This window comes from Oncorhynchus keta, chromosome 17 (assembly GCF_023373465.1).
Source record: "Oncorhynchus keta strain PuntledgeMale-10-30-2019 chromosome 17, Oket_V2, whole genome shotgun sequence".
In the NCBI taxonomy this organism is placed as follows: Eukaryota; Metazoa; Chordata; class Actinopteri; order Salmoniformes; family Salmonidae; genus Oncorhynchus; species Oncorhynchus keta.
In genome coordinates this window covers 880,225-898,634 of record NC_068437.1, presented here as the reverse complement: position 1 = coordinate 898,634, position 18,410 = coordinate 880,225, and the positions used below count along the sequence as shown (strand labels likewise).

The 18,410-nt window shown below is 42.4% G+C and overlaps 1 protein-coding gene across 5 annotated transcripts in view; it reads right to left on the bottom strand.

The window, feature by feature from the left end:
• brsk2a (BR serine/threonine kinase 2a) overlaps positions 1-18,410 on the bottom strand; it is a 433,387-nt gene that overhangs the window by 75,388 nt on the left and 339,589 nt on the right. For all 5 annotated transcript variants that reach the window (XM_052465216.1, XM_052465218.1, XM_052465220.1 and 2 more), the window contains exons 7-8: positions 16,383-16,451; positions 14,634-14,780 (exon numbers count right to left, since the gene is read on the bottom strand). In XM_052465216.1, the coding sequence (XP_052321176.1) occupies positions 14,634-14,780; positions 16,383-16,451 (216 nt within the window). The remainder of the gene's footprint in view (positions 1-14,633; positions 14,781-16,382; positions 16,452-18,410) is intronic.

Sequence of the window (18,410 nt, the reverse complement as noted above, 5' to 3'; positions counted from 1 at the left end):
AAACAAAATTATCACAACATTATCGATTTTAAAAGACAATACAATATTACAGTTTTTCTCAATTGCTAAAACACTAAAACCCATTGACTGAACATAGACTCGTTTAGCTAATTATGCAGTCTGTTGTCAATACCTTAAACCATTTCACATGGTAAAACACAATTTGTAGATCTCACTTAGACTTTTCAGCAAAACTCTAAACACATTCTCATTCTCAAAACACATTCTGCACTCTAATGCACATGTCATCCATACTGGTAAACACAAGTGGCAACAATCAAATACAAATAGAGAACATATGTCATTGATTGAACACAACCACTCAAAATTGATTTAACCTGTTTGAAATGATGCGACACAACCAATATAAGCCAGTTCAGAGAGCAAACAGGTTGTTGAAGGTGGGAATGGATACTGTAGTACAGTGCAGCAGGCTGTATGGTTTGTATGGTTTGTAAATAGTGCGAGAGAGAGAGAGAGAGAGAGAGAGAGAGAGAGAGAGAGAAAAAAATGAAGTCAGACCAGAGCATTATACACAGTCATACACACTCCTTTAACCCTGCCAAGCCCTCTGGCTCAAAGGTGGTCTCTATTTCTCTCTCTCTCTCTCTCTCTCTCTCTCTCTCTCTCTGCGCTGGTGAGCAGTGCCATGAGTTGGCCTCTGCCCAGTACCCCGTGGGCAGAAAGACTACAGCTCATTGTCTGAGAGGACCATGAGAAAGAGATAAACAGAGAAGAAAACAATAAAAAGAAAAGACAACCCATAGAATGAACCCAAGGTGTGACCGGTGCAGTGGACTATGAATGTCATTGTCAATATAAATTGCTTTTTCATCTGATTCTCTGTGCCCTTATAGCAATTGCTGCTGCCATAGACTTTATTAAAGAGGACATAGAATAGCAAGTTGCTATATTGAACTAAGGTTTCAGATCAAGGAACCTATGAAGTAATCTCTCAAGGAACTTGTTGCTTTCCCTCACAAAGTGATCGAATCCAAACATTTGTGAGTGTGTGTGTGCATGTGCGTGTGTGAGAGCGAACGAGAGAGAGTCTCAATGTTGAAGCACAAAGACAATCCCCTGAGAGGTGAATTGACAGTGCCTTTTTATGGCCCCTCTGGAAGTATAGTCTTCTTGAATTTACATACGTTGAGTACGTGATTGAGCACCTGGGTTCATTTGATTAACTGATTGATTTGACCCTGCATTTCAAACTGAAATATTGTGTATGTGTGTGTGTCTGCTAATTCTCCTGTCGTCTTGATGAGGGTATTATTCCACCCATGATGAACCACTCTATGTTATGATATTCTAATAAGTCTGGAAGTCATACACACACACTTAATTTGGGTGTACAGACGGACAGGATGAGATGATTGGAAGAGACGCTAGGATGTTTGCTTCAGGGCCAATTTAGATCATTTTAAATATACTTAAATCGAACTTCATTCGTATATTTTGTATATATTTAAGTACGGTATATCTTAGATATAGGACAGACACTTCAGAACAAACTTCTTTCAGATTTCGGGGATGGACTATCTGCTGTTCCATGTAGTGAATACGTTGTTCATTGCATTTGTATGGGCTGTTTTGCAGTAAGGTCAAAAAATAACAGCCAAAACTTCAGCTGCAGAAAAGGAGGCTGGGTAATATACATTTTTTTGCACACGAGTTTTTGAAAGTATACTTGCAATATAATTTGTGGACATTTAAGTTAAATATACTTCTTTTTTAAAGTACACTTAAATAAATAAAAAATGGAGATATGAAAAGTATACTCTCTGCATGTTTCCTTATGTGGACTAAACAAGCGTTATCAATGTCAACTTTCTCTGAACTTCAAACACATTATTGGCACTGAAAGTATAGTACCAGGCAAAGTATTCATATCCCTTGTATTGTTACAATGTTATTGGCAACAATCCAATAAAATAAACAATATTAAAGATTGATTTAAATTAAATAAAAAATATACAATTGTTCAGCTCCCTGATTTAATAAATGGTAGAAACAATTACAGAAATTAGTCTTCTTGGGTAAGTCTTTAAGAGCTGTACACACCTGGATTGTGCAATATTAGCCATTTATTATTTCCATAGTTCTTCAAGCACTGTCAAGATGTTGGGGATAATGGTTAGACAGCCATTTTCATGTCTTGCCATAGATTTTCAAGCAGATTTAAAGATGTAATTCAAAACTGTAACTTTGCCATTTAGGAACATTCAATGTTTTCTTGGTAAGCAGCTAGTGGAGATTTGAGATGTAGGTTCATGGCTTGCTGAAAGGTGAATTCCTCTCCCATTGTCGATTGTAAAGCAGACTGAAGCAGGTTTTCCGCAAGGATTTTGCCTGTGATTAGCTCTATCCCTGTTACAACTTCCTCCGAAGTTGGCTCCCCTGCCTGTTCGGCGGTGCTCGGCGGTCGTCGTCACCGGCCTACTAGCCGCCGCCATTCCCTTTTTCGTTGTCTGTTTGTTTTGTCTTATTAGTTTCACCTGTGTCCTTTTGTGTGTGCATTTCTCATATGCAATGGTTTTTAGTCTTTCTGTATGAGAAGACTAGTACAGCTGCTTTTCGTTGGGTGAATCGCCAAGGCGCCAAAAATGTGGAGGCAGAATAGTGCAAAAATGTTTGTGGGTAGCTTAGGCAAGCTCCCATAATAGATTTTTTGATATTTCGCAAAGCATACTAAAGGTGTGATGTCTACCTTTTAGAACTATGATAGAATTAGCAAGATACATTTATTTAATGAAAGTATTTAAAGTTTACCTGCCCTTGTTTTGTGCGGGATTACTCGGTCACCGCAGGTGAGTCAGCACCAGACTTACCCAGAACTTCCTGTCGGTCATAAGTTTGCGTTAACCTCTTTTCCTGGGTTTTCTGCAGCTGTACAGCATAAGGCGCAAGTCGATTCAGGCGCAGCTGGGAACTTCATGGATCGTGGGCTCGCGTTAAGGCTAGGGATTCCCCTTGTGTCGTTAGGCCTACCTTTCCCTGTGTACTCTTTAGATAGCCGACCATTAGAGTCAGGAGTGATCAGAGAGGCAACGGTGCCACTGGAAATGGTAACGCAGGGGAGGTCATAAGTAGCGGATTAGTCTGTTCCTTATCGATTCACCTTTGTTTCCAGTGGTGTTGGGAATTCCCTGGCTAGCTCAGCACAACCCAGTGATTTCCTGGCGACAGGGGACTCTTAGAGGGTGGTCAGAGGAGTGTTCGGGCAGGTGTATAGGAGTTGCTGTTGGTGAGACTACGGTGGAGAATCCAGACCAGGTTTCCACCGTGCGCATTCCCTCTGAATATGCCGATTTGGCTATCGCCTTCAGTAAAAGGAAGGTGACCCAATTACCACCCCATCATCCAGGGGACTGTGCGATAGACCTCCTGGAGAACGCTGCACTTCCTAGGAGTCATCTGTACCCATTGTCCCAGGAGGAGACAGTAGCTATGGAGACATAAGTTGCTGAATCGTTGGGACAGGGGTACATTCGGCCCTCCGCATCACCCGTCTCCTCGAGCTTCTTTTTTGTGAAGAAGAAGGGAGGTCTGCGTTCGTGCATTGATTATCGAGGTCTAAATTCTATCACAGTGGGGTTTAGTTACCCACTACCTCTCATCGCTATGGCGGTGGAATCATTTCACGGGGCGCGCTTCTTCACAAAACTGGAGTGCGTACAATCTGGTGCGTATCTGGGGAGGAGATGAGTGGAAAACCGCAGTAGTACTACATCTGGCCATTGTTGAAAGTGAGTTGAAAAATGGTCCAGCTGCCTTCCAATCCTTTGTAGACGAGATTCTCCGAGACCTGCTCGGGCAGGGAGTGGTTGTGTACATAGATGACATTTGATCTATTCTGCGCGGCGCGCGTGTCTCTGGTGCGTAAGGTACTTGGGCGACTGTTGGAGAATGACCTGTATTGCATGGCCGAGAAATGTGTGTTCTTCAAACAGGCCGTTTCCTTCCTGGGTTATTGTATTTCCACCTCCGGGATGGTGATGGAGTGTGACGCCGTTACAGCCGTGCGTAATTGGCCGACTCCGAACACGGTGAAAGAGGTGCAGCGGTTTTTAGGGTTTGCCAATTACTACCGGAGGTTTATCCGGGGTTTTGGTCAGGTGGCTGCTCCCATTACCTCACTGCTAAAGGGAGGACCGGTGCGCTTGCGTTGGTCAGCTTGCGTTGGTCAGCAGAGGCGGGCAGAGCTTTCAGTCGTCTGAAGGAGCTGTTCACCAATGAGCCCGTGTTGGTGCATCCGGACCCCTCTTTAGCGTTCATAGTGGAGGTGGACGCGTCCGAGGCTGGGGTCGGGGCCGTGCTGTCCCAGCGTTCGGGCGTGCCACCAAAGCTCGGCCCCTGTGCCTTCTTTTCGAGGAAGCTCGGTCCGGCGGAGCTAAACTATGATGTGGGGGACCGGGAGTTGTTAGCTGTAGTCAAGGCTCTGAAGGTGTGGAGACATTGGTTTGAGGGGGCTAAGCACCCTTTTCTCATCTGGACTGACCATCGTAATCTCAAGTATATCCGGGCAGCGAGGAGGCTAAATCCGCATCAGGTTAGATGAGCCATGTTTTTTACCCGGTTTCGTTTTACCATCTCGTACTGGCCAGGTTCCCAAAACACCAAAGCCGATGCGCTGTCCCACCTCTATGATACCGAGGAGCGGTCCGTTGAGCCGACTCCCATCATTCCACCTTCATGTCTCATGGCACGGGTAGTATGGGAGGTGGACGCGGAAATAGAGAGGGCATCACGGTTAGAGCTGCCCCCTCCCAGTGTCCAGCAGGGGCTCAGGGGGGTCCGTGATAAACTAATCCATTGGGCTCATACTCTACCCTCCTTCGGGTCATCCTGGCATCAAATGGACATTGCGGAGTCTTAGAGGGAGATACTGGTGGCCCACGTTGGCTAAGAACGTGAGATTTTATGACAGACCCTCCCCGTTCCACAACGGCCGTGGACACAATTATCGGTGGACTTTCTTACCGACCTTCCCCCGTCCCAGGGAGGTACTACGATCCTGGTCGTTGTGGATCAGTTTTCTAAGTCCTGCCGTCTCATCACGTTGCCCGGTCTCCCTAAGGCCCTGCAGACTGCGGAGGCCCTGTTTACCCATGTCTACCAGTACTATGGGGTGCCTGAGGACATTGTTTCTGATCAGGGCCCCCAATTCACGTCCAGAGTTTGGAGGGCATTTATGGAGAGACTGGGGGTCTCGGTCAGCTTGAACTCGGGTTTTCACCCCGAGAGTAATGGGCAGGTGGAGCGCGTAAACCAGGATGTGGGCAGGTTTCTGCGATCATATTGCTGGGACCGGCCTGGTGAGTGGGCGAGGTATGTTCCTTGGGCTGAGCTTGCTCAGAACTCCCTCCACCACTCCTCAATGAACATGTCCCCTTTTCAGTGTGTGTTGGGATACCAGCCTGTCCTGGCCCCATGGCATCAGAGCTAGACCGAGGCTCCTGCGGTAGAGGAATTGGTATAGCGCTCCAAGGACACCTGGAAAGCTGTCCAGGAGTCGCTGAGACTGGCGGGGGAAAGGCAGAAGAGGAGCACTGACCAGCACCGCAGTGAGGCCCCCGTGTTCGCACCGGGGGACCGGGTCTGGCTCTCGACCCGAAACCTGCCCCTCCACCTGCCCTGCCGGACGCTGGGGCAGGTTTCGGGTTGAGAGCCAGACCCGGTCCCCCGGTGCGAACACGGGGGCCTCACTGCGGTGCTGTTCAGCGCTCCTCTTCTGTGTGGGGCCATTTAAAGACCTGAGGAGAATAAACGAGGTGTGTTACAGGTTACAACTTCCTAGGTATTATCGTATTAACCTCTAGTTTCATGTGTCTCTCCTAAGGCCGGTGGTGGCTGGTCCCCTTCATGAAGGTGAGGTGCCTGAGGTCCCTCCACCCCCTCTGGACATCGAGGGGTCCCCGGCGTACACAGTACGTGGCATTCTGGACTCGAGATGCTGGGTGAGGGGCCTACAGTACCTTGTGGACTGGGAGGGGTACGGTCCGGAGGAGAGGTGCTGGGTACCCTTGGGGGACATTTTGGATCCTTCTCTCCTGAGAGACTTCCGCCGCCCTCCGGGTCGCCCTTGAGGCCGGTGGCGGCGCGTTTCAGGAGCCGCGCGTCAGGGGGAGGGCGCAGCTTGGTGGTCGTCGTCACCGGCCTACTAGTCGCCACCGATCCCTTTTTCGTTGTCTGTTTGTTTTGTCTTATAAGTTTCACCTGTGACCTTTTGTGTGTGCTTGATGGGCTTCCTTATTTAAAGTACGTTTACCCGCCCTTGTTTTGTGCGGGATTAATTTTGTGTTATGTGTGTGCGTTAGTTAGGTGTGTTCGTGTTCTGGACCTGGCACCCTGTGTTTTGGGTGGTCCATATATTTCCACGCCCTGTGTTGTGGGCTTGTTTGTTTGTGCCGGAATAAAGTGCACTTTTTCCCTGTGGAACTCTCTGCGCCTGATTGCTTCCTCACACACCTAACCCCGCGTGACAATCCCATTTATTTATATCCTGAAAAACTCTGCAGTATTTTCCAATGTCAAGCATGCCCATACCATGATGCAGCCACCACCAGGCGGAAGTTACTCAGTGATGGGTTGTGTTGGATTTGCCCCAAACATATATATATATAGGTATATTCCTTTGCAATGTTTTTTTGTTTTTGCAGTATTACTTAATTTAGTTGATTTTTTTATTTAACCTTTATTAAAACTAGGCAAGTCAGTTAAGAATACATTCTTATTTACAATGACGGTCTACCCTGGCCAAACCCAAACGACATTGGGCCAATTGTGCGCCGCCCCTATTGGACTCCCAATCACGGCCGGTTGTGATACAGACTGGAATCAAACCAGGGTCTGTAGTGATGCCTCAAGCACTGAAATGCAGTGCCTTAGACCGCTGCGCCACTCGGGAGTGCCTTGTTGCATACAACATGCATGTTTTGTATATTTAGATTTTTCTTTTCACTCTGTCATTTAAGTCATTATTGTGGAGTCACTACAATGTTGTTGATTCATCCTCAGTTTTCTCCCATCACAGCCATTGAACTTTGTAACTGTTTTAAAATCATGGTAACATCCCTGAGCATCTTTATTCCTGTCCTGCAGTTCAGAAGGATGACTGTGTCTGTGATGTGTCTTAGTGGTTTAATACATAATCCACAGCATAATTATTAACGAGACATGCTTAAAGATATATTCAATGTCTGATTTGATATTGTTACCCATCTACCAATCACTGCCCTTCTTTATATGTCACGCCCTGACCATAGTTTGCTTTGCATGTTTATATGTTTTGTTTGGTCAGGGTGTGATCTGAGTGGGAATTCTATGTTGTATGTCTAGTTTGTCTGTTTCTGTGTTTGGCCTGATATGGTTCTCAATCAAAGGCAGGTGTTAGTCATTGTCTCTGATTGGGAACCATATTTAGGTAGCCTGTTTTGTCATTGTGGGTTGTGGGTGATTGTCTATGTTATGTTACTTGTTAGCACAGTGTTGCATTAGCGTCACGGTTGTCACTTTGTAGTGTTCAGTTTTCCATTAAAATGACAAACACTTACCACGCCGCATCTTGGTCCGATCCTTACTCCTCTTCAGACGAAGGGTTAGTCTTTCAAAAATAATGTCAGCCCTTATTATTTCACACAGAGTCCATGTAACATATTATGTGATTTGTTAAGCCAGATTTTACTCCTGAACTAATTTAGGCTTGCCTAAACAAAGGGGCTGAATAATTATGCAACAAAAGTATTGTAATTACCAAATTGTATTATTCGTAATCATTACTTTTTTTCTCACTTTGACATTACAAGTATTTTGAGTTCATTGTTGACAACAAGTGACAATTAAATAAAGTTATCCCACTTTGCAACACAATAAATTTGAAGAAATCCAAGAGGTATGAATACTTTTGCAAGGCACTGTATACTTATAGTGTAATTGATCACTCACAAGCAGAATTTCATGAAGAAAATCAACGTGTCAACTTAAAAACAGCTCCAGGTATATATTGAATGAATATACTAAATTACAAGTAAAGTGTTTGAAATTGAAGTACATTTTTAATGAGTGTGTTTAAGTTTAATGATAGTGAACATATCGTATACTGAAAAATAATAAATTTGAAGTATGATGTGTAGGCAGTTTGCTTAGGATTCAAACCTTCTCAAACGGCCTAGTTCATACTCTTAGAGGAGGTGCTTCCACAATAACATGATTTGTATTGCATACAAGGTAAAGAATTGGATTCTTCACACTCCATAATAAGACATTATCCCATTTTGCTACCTTTTCATGCTTTTTGAAATTAAATGAACACACGTTTTGCTGGTTTGTCTTGTAGTAATGTGGTGCATGCCCAAACTTTTATTTTAGCAAAGTATTTAATTGAAAAATATATATCATAATAACATCCTTTTTTGGTAAGAAGGTGCCCAGCATAAAAAACGGTGTGTTGGACACAGTATCTCAGATAGAGAGAGCCTGTCTGCATCCCTGATTTCTGTAAATGTAAATTTACCTGTGTAATTTTGAATTATGCTCAAATATGGTCCCGTTATATCAATTGCTATGCTAATCCATGGACAGTTCATTGCCTCGGTCAAAATAGTATGTAGATGAAAGTTATTTTAGCACTTGTATGTTCTTTTAGAAATGAAGATTGCAACGCAACAATAAAACACGTTTACAATAGGCCTATATCTAAAAATATATACAGCCAAATTATATACAGTGACATATGGTGCCGTGAAAATGTATTTGCCCCCTGATATTCTCTATTTTTGCATATATTTGAATGTTATTGGCTCTTCAATCAAAACCTAATAATAGATAAAGGGAACCTGAGTTTACAAATAACAAAAGAAATTACATTTACATTTACATTTAAGTCATTTAGCAGACTTTAATTTAAATTTAAATTTATTTACATAATTAACAAAGTTGTGCAATACCCAATTCCCTGTGTGGAAAAGTACAGTAATTTCCCCGTAATACTCAATAACTGGTTGTGCCACCTTTATCTGCAATGACTGCAACCAAATGCTTGTTGTAGTTGTTGATCAGTCTGTCACATCGCTGTGGAGGACTTCTGGCCCACTCTCTTGTATGCAGAACTGCTTTACAACTGCGACGTTCGTGGGTTTTCAAGCATGAACCACTAATTTCAGGTCCTGCCACCACATCTCAATTGGGATTAGGTCTGGACTTTGACTAGCCATTCCAAAACTTCAAATTTGTTGCTTTTTAGACATTTTCATGTAGACTTGATTGTGTGTTTTGGATTATTGTCTTGTGCACACTAGAGGGTAATTTGGTCACTTGACTGCAGGAAAGTGTTTTAAGTAACCTTCTGTCTTACGTAACCATATCATATCATACCAAACCTAACATATTCTACTAAAATCAGTGCCCCAGCTTTATGTTTACCATGTTACGTCGAGTCTATGAGACCAGACTGGCACACAGAATGTCTTGCAAGCAGTAGTTCTGAGTGATATTGTTGTTGTACCATGTGCAGCCCCCTGAATAAGTTTCACTTTTGCATGGCGACTTCAGATTTTCTGTGAACATACTGAAAATTATTTGACAATGTGTTGATCAGTCAGCACATATTTGGATTATAAAAATGACAAGACAGCAGAGAAAGAGTTTGTGCTGGAGCTGGAATTTATTCTACACGTTTGATCTCTCTAAAATTATCCACCGCCATTGTTGCAACCCCTGTTACCAGTCTGTTCAACCTCTCTTTCGTTTCGTCCGAGGACCCTCTTCAAAGGGGGTGACACTCTAGACCCAAACTGTTACAGACCTATATCCATCCTGCCCTGCCTTTCTAAAGTCTTTGAAAGCCAAGTTAATAAACAGATCACTGGCCATTTTGAATCCCACCGTACCTTCTCCGCTGTGCAATCCGGTTTCCGAGCTGGTCAAGGGTGCACCTCTGGAATGCTCAAAGTACTAAACGATATCATAACAGCCATCGATAAAAGACAGTACTGTGCGACTAGCATCACTACTCTGGACGGTTGACCTAGAAAACATGGACAACTACAAATACCTAGGTGTCTGGCTAGACTGTAAACTCTCCTTCCAGACTCATATCAATCCAATCCAAAATCAAATCTAGAATCAGCTTTCTACTTCGCAACAAAGCCTCCTTCACTCACGCTAGTAAAACTGATCCTTGACTTCGGCGATGTCATCTACAAAATAGCTTCCAATAATCTAAACAGCAAATTGGATGTAGTCTATCACAGTGCCATTCGTTTAGTTACCAAAGCGCCTTATACCACCCACCACTGCAACCTGTATGCTCTAGTCGGTTGGCCCTCGCTACATATTCGTCGCCAGACCCACTGGCTCCAGGTCATCTAGAGGTCTATGCTAAGTAAAGCTCTGCCTTATCTCAGCTCACTGGTCACGCTAACAACACCCACCCGTAGCACGCGCTCCAGCAGGTACGTATATCTCACTGGTCATCCCCAAAGCCAACACCTCCTTTGGCCGACTTTCCTTCCAGTTCTCTGCTGCCAGTGACTGGAACAAATTGCAAAAATCGCTGAAGGTGGAGACTTTTATTTCCCTCACCAACTTTAAACATCAGCTATCTGAGCAGCTAACCGATCGCTGCAGCTGTACATATTCCATCTGTAAATAGCCCACCCAATCTACCGACCTCATCCCCATATTGTTTTTATTTACTTTGCTGCTCTTTTGCACACCAGTATCACTACTTACACACCATCATCTGCTCATCTATCACTCCAGTGTTAATCTGATATAGTGTAATTACTTTGATACTATGGCCCATTTACTGCCTTACCTTCTCATGCTTTTTGCACACACTGTATATAGACTTTCTTTTTTTCTATTGTGTTATTGACTGTACTCTTGTTTATTCCATGTGTTGTTGTTTCTGTCACACTGCTTTGCTTTATCTTGGCATGGCCGCAGTTGTAAATGAGAACTAGTTCTCAACTAGCTTACCTGGTTAAATAAAGGTGAAATAAATATATATATATATATTTTTTTTATCCTGTCAGTCGAGTCTGGTAAATTGATGCTAGCTAGCATGCACAACTATTGTTCTGTTTACATGTGTGTTTGGGTTTCAACCCTTTACTATATGTGGTAGCTTACTGTTTCTGAACAAAACTATTTGTTTTCTCTGCTATGGTTTGTGTGGTCTTGGTTGCTCTTTGAGGAAATGTAGCGCAGTGTTTGTCCTAACTGTCTGATTTCTAACTACCTCATCTTACCATAGCTTGGCCGGTGCAATACGAATGAACATGAGTAGAGTGGAAGTTTCCCAAAGTTAGGTTGTTTTAAACTTAACATAACTAACTAGATACGTTGTGTGTAAGAATGTATGATCTTTTGTGGCAGATGAACTTGCAATGCAGTACATGTTAGCAAACTTTAGAATCATACTTTGGCAAAGATTACTTAGCTAGCTAAAGTTAATTGGTTATCATAGCAGCCAAGGACGATTGCTAGTTATTTGTGAATATTTGTTTGTGCTCCGATTACACGCAATTGTTTAGATCAACAGTTTACACATGATGACTTCCGACCTGATGGACTGTAGACGCAAGCTAATGTTAGCTATGTAACGTTAGCTAGTTGGCTACCTAGCTAATCAAAATATTTGTTTGCATTTATTGATTCACTTCTTATGACTGGCATCATGGCGCAGGCAACTGTGTTGTTGCTGAGCAACCAACCTGGTATTAGAACTCTGAGATTATGCTGAAAAAAAAGATGTTAGCATTGTCATAAATGCAACAAAAAGGTAGCACATTGTTGTTTCTTAACTGACAGGAATGTGCACGTGGGAGCGATAAAATTATACATTTAATAAAAACTGTTGCACCTACAAATGTAGTCAATCCGGCAATGGTCACTTTATGAACTAGTTTTAATCCAATGTCTAGAATTGAGCTAGGTAGAAATAAAGGGAGGTAGAAGAAGTACTCTTAAAAAATCAATTGCTAACAACCCTTTTCAAAAATCCGTTATGTGGTTCTCGGTAACAGCCAGACGGCTCAAGAAGGGAGGAGGGGAGTGTGTTGTGTACCTCCAATCAAGATGATTTCATTGAGATTGGTGTCATATTATCCTAGATATGATGGTAGGGAGTTTTGAATTTAACACTGAGCTTCAATCAAAGACTATAATACTAAAAGACTGTACATAAGTGTATTGAAGGCAGATGACAGCATATATCGATTACACTAAAATAAAAAATAATTAATATAAAGTACACTTTCCATAAGTGTGTTGAAGTGTAATAATAGTATATTTATAGTATACTTAAGACAAACTAGAATAGTTTCATATTTGAAGTATACTATTATTATATCATTTTTTTGTATATTTAACCTGTTCACGTGCGAGTTCCAACTATCAACTAACTGTCGCTCCCAGCACACATGTTGTTATGCGCGTGATGACAGAATGCACGCACTGTTCCAAAATGTGATTTTTACGCAACAGGACAGTTAACCAGATGAACCCTCAAACCAAGACTGGCACTGCCTGCTAATTATCTATGGGCTGTTTCAACAAATTTTTCTCTAACAAGTTCTACAATGTTTTTTATTTTCTAACAACAGTTTGACTTGAGGTGTGTTTCCACCTCATTAATTGACATAGAAGTAGCCCATAGACAATTTATGTTTGAGGCTTTACTGAGCGGGACAAACTTCTCACTTTTATGAGAGCCCAGACACTTCAGCAGTGTTTCCTCAGACCAAGTATGCAGATATTTTTCCCCATGGCACATTTTCTGGCTGGTGCTCGCATTTGATTTAATAAACATTGTAAGACTCCAACCATCTGCCTCCTTTGTCTGCATTTGGGTCAGGCCTTGTGCAATGACAGTAGAAGGTGCCAGGCACACTGGTTTGTGTCAAGAACTGCTATGCTAGTGGGTTTTTCACACTCAATATTTCCCCTTGTGTATCAAGAATGGTTCACCACCCAAAGGACATCCTAGCCAACTTGACACAACTGTGGGAAGCACTGGAGTCAACACTGGCCAGAATTCCTATGGAACACTTTCAACACCTTGTAGAGTCCATGCCCCAATGAATTGAGGCTGTTCTGAGGGAAAGGGGTGGAGGGGGGGCAACTCAATAGTAGGAAGGTATCCTTAATGTTTTGTACACTCAAAGTGAATTGATATTGATCATCAGTTGGTGTCTGCTTGATTTACAGCAGGGTCTAGTTAGATTTAACAGATAAAGCATTAAGATAATGGGTTCATGTTTTCATATGTTTTTGTGCCTGGGATTGGACATCGAGTCTACTGTGTACAATTGTGTAGGATAGTGCAACACTATTGTGCAACACTCAACGCTAGTCCTATAAATTATTTGGCATACAATGACAACAAATTACATAGCCTAGTGGGCTTATTCACAATATGACCTGGCAATGAAATAACATGATAAATGCATTTTGTTTTCCATGTTACATATGCAATTTTAAACAATACCAGGGGCTTGAAGTAGCCTAATTAAACTTGAATTAGGAGCTCAGAAATTCAAGCACTGGAATAGGCCTAACTTGAAAATCAGACATTTCCTCAATTTGGTGCTTGAAAAGTCCTTGTATTAAATGATTGTAGCCAATTTATAAGTTCTCCTGCTCCCTTTTTAATTATCTGTGATTTAATTTTATATCCGTTTTTGAGAGATTTAGTTTGTTTTCCACCACTTCAATTCAGTCTTGAGCTACTCTGTTGCGGTAAAACCATGGGTGGATCGAATGTTGGCTTCAACTTGGATTTCCAAACAAATCCATTCCCCCCCAAAATAACCAGTTTTTTTTGTTTTACCTGTAGAGTGATATAAATGATATTGAGGTTGAGGTCCTTGAAAAGGACAATTATGTGGTGAAAGTCCTTGAATTTGACTTGCCAATGTCTGTATGAACCCTGCTTAAATAATTTATAGTCCTAGTTTATGGGTCAATGAATGGGTCAATGTATTGGTCAATTTGCATACTCACATATTCACAAGTACAGATGTGGAACTGCATGACTATAAAGACGTTTTGCTTGGCAGAATGAAGGTTGTATTAGCAAATTTAGTGAACGACTACTGGCATCATGTTTCCCTCCGAGTGGTAGGGTAGCCTAGAGGTTAGAGAGGTGGAACAATAGTCTGGGGTGATTGCTGCTTCAAGCCCTGGGCTGAAAAATAGCGGGAACTGAACTGACAACCAGAGGGCTACTGGTCCCTGTTCCCAGGTACCATTCAATGTCACTGTGCCCTTAATCAAGGCAGCTAGCCACTCAGGTATAGACTGGCCATAGGGTAGTTCTGGCAAATGCCAGATGGGCTGGTCCCTCTTAAGCCAAGTGGGCTGTTAAAATAGTTTGTTAGCTTTTTTTGGCCCAGAATTGCCATTATTTAATAGTGGGGGTTTCAAGGGGGGGAAAAAATGGGCCGGTGTGGGGGCCTTGAGAGGAAGAAATACCTGTAACCCTTGAAATTGCTTTGCACCTGATGCTGTGTTAATCCCATGTCCTTTGTGTAAGGTTGCTGACCTATTGTGACAGCAAAATCATTAGGCCAAAGCAAAAAAAATATATCCGAGCCCGTGTTTAAACAACCAAGCATTTAACTGACCGTTAGCCGTTTGGTGGCGTCTACCTCGATCATGCCCCGGAGGAGGTTCTGACAGTCTGGGGGTATGAAGTGGGGCATATGGAACACTCCTAGCTTCACCTTCTCCAGCAGGTTCCTCAGATTGTCATCATCAAATGGAAGGGCACCCTGAGAGGGGGGAGACCAGAAATGGGGTAGGGGGAGAGACAGGGGAAAGAGGGAAGTAGAGGGTGGCAAAGTTATGAGGCAAAGTTGCCATCAGACCAAACGTGTTAACTTGGAACCCAATGGCTGAGAGTTCATCAAAAAGATCAAGCGATGGCAAGGAAATAAAATAACAAGACTCCCCAAAACAAAAACAACTGAGTTTCCGACATGATTCAGCAACACTCCAATTAGTGAGATTTGCCCTTCAAACGTGATGCTAAATAAATAATAAACAGGTAAACAGAGAAGAGGGCTTGCAGTGTTAATAATTACTCTGCATTCTCTCTCTTTCCACCTCCCTACTTTAACACTCACAACCGTTTATCAAGACGGACTGACACCCTGCAGATGTGGTTGTTTGTTATACAACAGGAACATCAAGAATACGAGAGAGAGAAGGAAGGAAGGAAGAGAGAGAAAGACAGAGATGGGGAAGACTTGTGTAACAAATTAACTGCAGGGGAATGAGAGTGTCTCATCCAATCCAACAAATGGTGCTCTCCTAGCCAGCAACAGGACAGAGGGAGCCCAGATTAAGCACAGCTCGACAGGAGAGAGAGAGAGCATTTACTTACACTCAAACAAATGGAAATAAACTTTGTTTGGAAGGTGGAAAGTAAAGAAATTGATAAAGATAATGACAAACCAAATCATATGTGAATAGAAAGAGAACGGGACTTAGAAGATGCATCGGCACTTGTCGTTCTTTGTTTAAGTGGCCTGGTGTAACACATGCATGAATGTGCACGCACGCACGCACGCACGCACACACACACACAAACACCAACACCAACCCACCAACACATATGCATGCACACGCACGCACACACACACAGTGGTCTGTGGCCAAAAAACAGTCAGTCTGAGTTAGTATTTATTTCAGTAAGCAGAGTGTCTGTGTGGCTGTATCCATTATTCATAGAGGAGGGACGTGGAGAAACTACAGTCCTAGATTATGAAATAAGGCACCAGGCTTCAGGGCCTTCTATATTATAGCCAAAACACAGGGAGAGAATGGGAGGCTAACTGTGGCCAAACAAAGTAGTCCCTATGTATAACGGATGTGAAGCGGCTAGCTAGTTAGCGGTGGTGCGCACTACTAGCATTTCAATCGGTGACATCACTTGCTCAGAGACCTTGAAGTAGTGGTTCCCCTTGCCCTGCAAGGGCTGCGGCTTTTGTGGAGTGATGGGTAACGATGCTTTGTGGGTGACTGTTGTTGATGTGTGCAGAGGGTCCCTGGTTCGCGCCCGGGTATGGGCGAGGGGACGGTTTAAAGTTATACTGTTACATATGGTCAGGCTAGAAAAGACCAAAGTGCTCAGATGATATTGTTGTTGCGCTAGTATATCTAAGGTTGGGGTCAGGATTTTAGTCCATTCCATTAGTAATCCATTAGCTAGTAATCCAAGTCATGCGTTGGGGCTATTGAACCAGCCACCAGTGTACTCTGATGTATGCAAGCGCATATTGTTTCTGTACGTCTCTTGCTGGTGGCAAATCCAATTTCCCCTTGTGGGATTAATAGTTTATTCAATTCAAAGGGTGAAAGTTGACACTCACCACCAATAGGGCAAAGAGGATGACCCCACAGCTCCACACGTCTGCTTTTCTGCCGTCATACTTCTCCCCCTAAGAGAGAGAGAGAAAGACAAAGAGAGAGAGAAAAAATTAAGAGAAACATAGGAATTTTTAAGTGAAGGCTAATATCTCAGAGGAGGATCATGGATCAACCTCATTTTGGGGTAATTCCGAGTTAAGGGAATGTAATTCCCTTTTTATGTGCTTTTCTCTCTACGTGTATTCTTAAGCATGAGAATAGCACCCGTTATTTGTTTGGGGTGGAGATCAAACAAAAGAAGGTGTGGTGGAGGTGACCTTGATTTAAATCCCTCATAATTCCACCACCGTTACTCGTGATGAAACAATGAATAAGGTCAAGCAACCTGTCAGTTTCAAGTGGAACGTCTGCTTTATTTTTTCGGATAGAAATGACAATTCTCCATGCACTGTAATTTACAAATTAACAAGAGCTATTGATATATGAGCTAGGTAAATTATACTGAAAAAAATATATAAACGAAACATGACATTTTTTTTATTTTACTGAGTTTACTCAGTTCATATAAGTCGATTGAAATAAAACAATTGTATTGTCCCCAGCACAAGGTGCACTTGTGTAATGAACATGCTGTTTAATCGGCTTCTTGATATGCCACACCTGTAAGGTGGATGGATTATATTGGCAAAGGGGAAATGGTCACTAATAGGGATGTAAAAAAATGTGCGCACAAAATTTGAGAGAAGCTTTTTGTGCGTACGGAATATTTCTGGGATTTTTTACTTCAGCTCATGAAACATGGGACCTACACATTACATGTTGAGTTTATATTTATTTTTTTGAGTGTAGTATGCTGTTTGGATAAGGGGATTGTAAATATATATGATTATTGTTTTAGATCTATTTGACCTTTCGCTGGAGAGAAATGTGAAACCAGTCATATGTCAGCAAATGGAAGCATATCAACATATCAGCTTTTCTATAGGGCATTTTATTACATGCTGGCCTTATAACTTGCAGGGGTGAAATTTGGAGACCCAAGCTATAGGCTTCTGTAGCCATACGCAAATGACAGTATAGCGCCAAACCTACCGAGTTTATTTATGATTTCTAGAATGTTTTAATTATATGACCAGACTTATCACTGTATTTCTACAATTTGTATGCGGTAAAATTAGCCACTATCAGTAGCCACAGTCAGCTACCCACATAGCCTACACTTCACTTTAGTGTTAGGTTCCTTACATTTTGCAACATTCCATTACATTGTCGGTTTACCTTTCTTTCCTCTGTCACGTTCATGTGGTTGTTCCTGAGGATTCCTGAGGATATTAGGCTAGCACAACCCCTGTTGTACACTTGTCTCACCTTCAAATATATTTTTTTATTTGGTTTTAATTTTTTAAATTGAACTTTTATTTAACTAGGCAAGTCAGTTAAGAACACATTCTTATTTACAATGACGGCCTACACCAGCCAAACCCAGACGACGCTGGGCCAATTGTGCGCTGCCCTATGGGACTCCCAATCACATCCGGTTGTGAAACAGCCTGGATTCATACCAGAGTGTCTGTAGTGATGCCTCAAGCACTGAGATGCAGTGCCTTAGACCGGTACTCCACTTGGGAGCCCCAAATAGATTGAACAATTGAATAAGGCAACTTTCAGGATGAATCAAACCAATGTGTTCTTGATTCACCAATATATTCTGTGCGTAGCGGCTCTCCAAACTTAAAAAAAAAAAGTATTATTCATAAATACTTTCCCAACCGTAAATAATATACAAGATCAGAGTATTTTTAAATCTACCAATGGGCGCTGAATAGGACACAAATACAATATGCATGTATTTACACATTTTCTTTCATTGATCCCTAATATTCTGAACCGTTTCTATAGAATATTCTCGTGAGTCTGTCAAGAAAACCCTATTGAATGAAAACTCCATGAGAAAATCTGTTGGTCAGCATGTTGGAGGGTTTTCCAACGGTTGAATTCAATTTATTCAGCACGAGCACCTGCATTAGGTA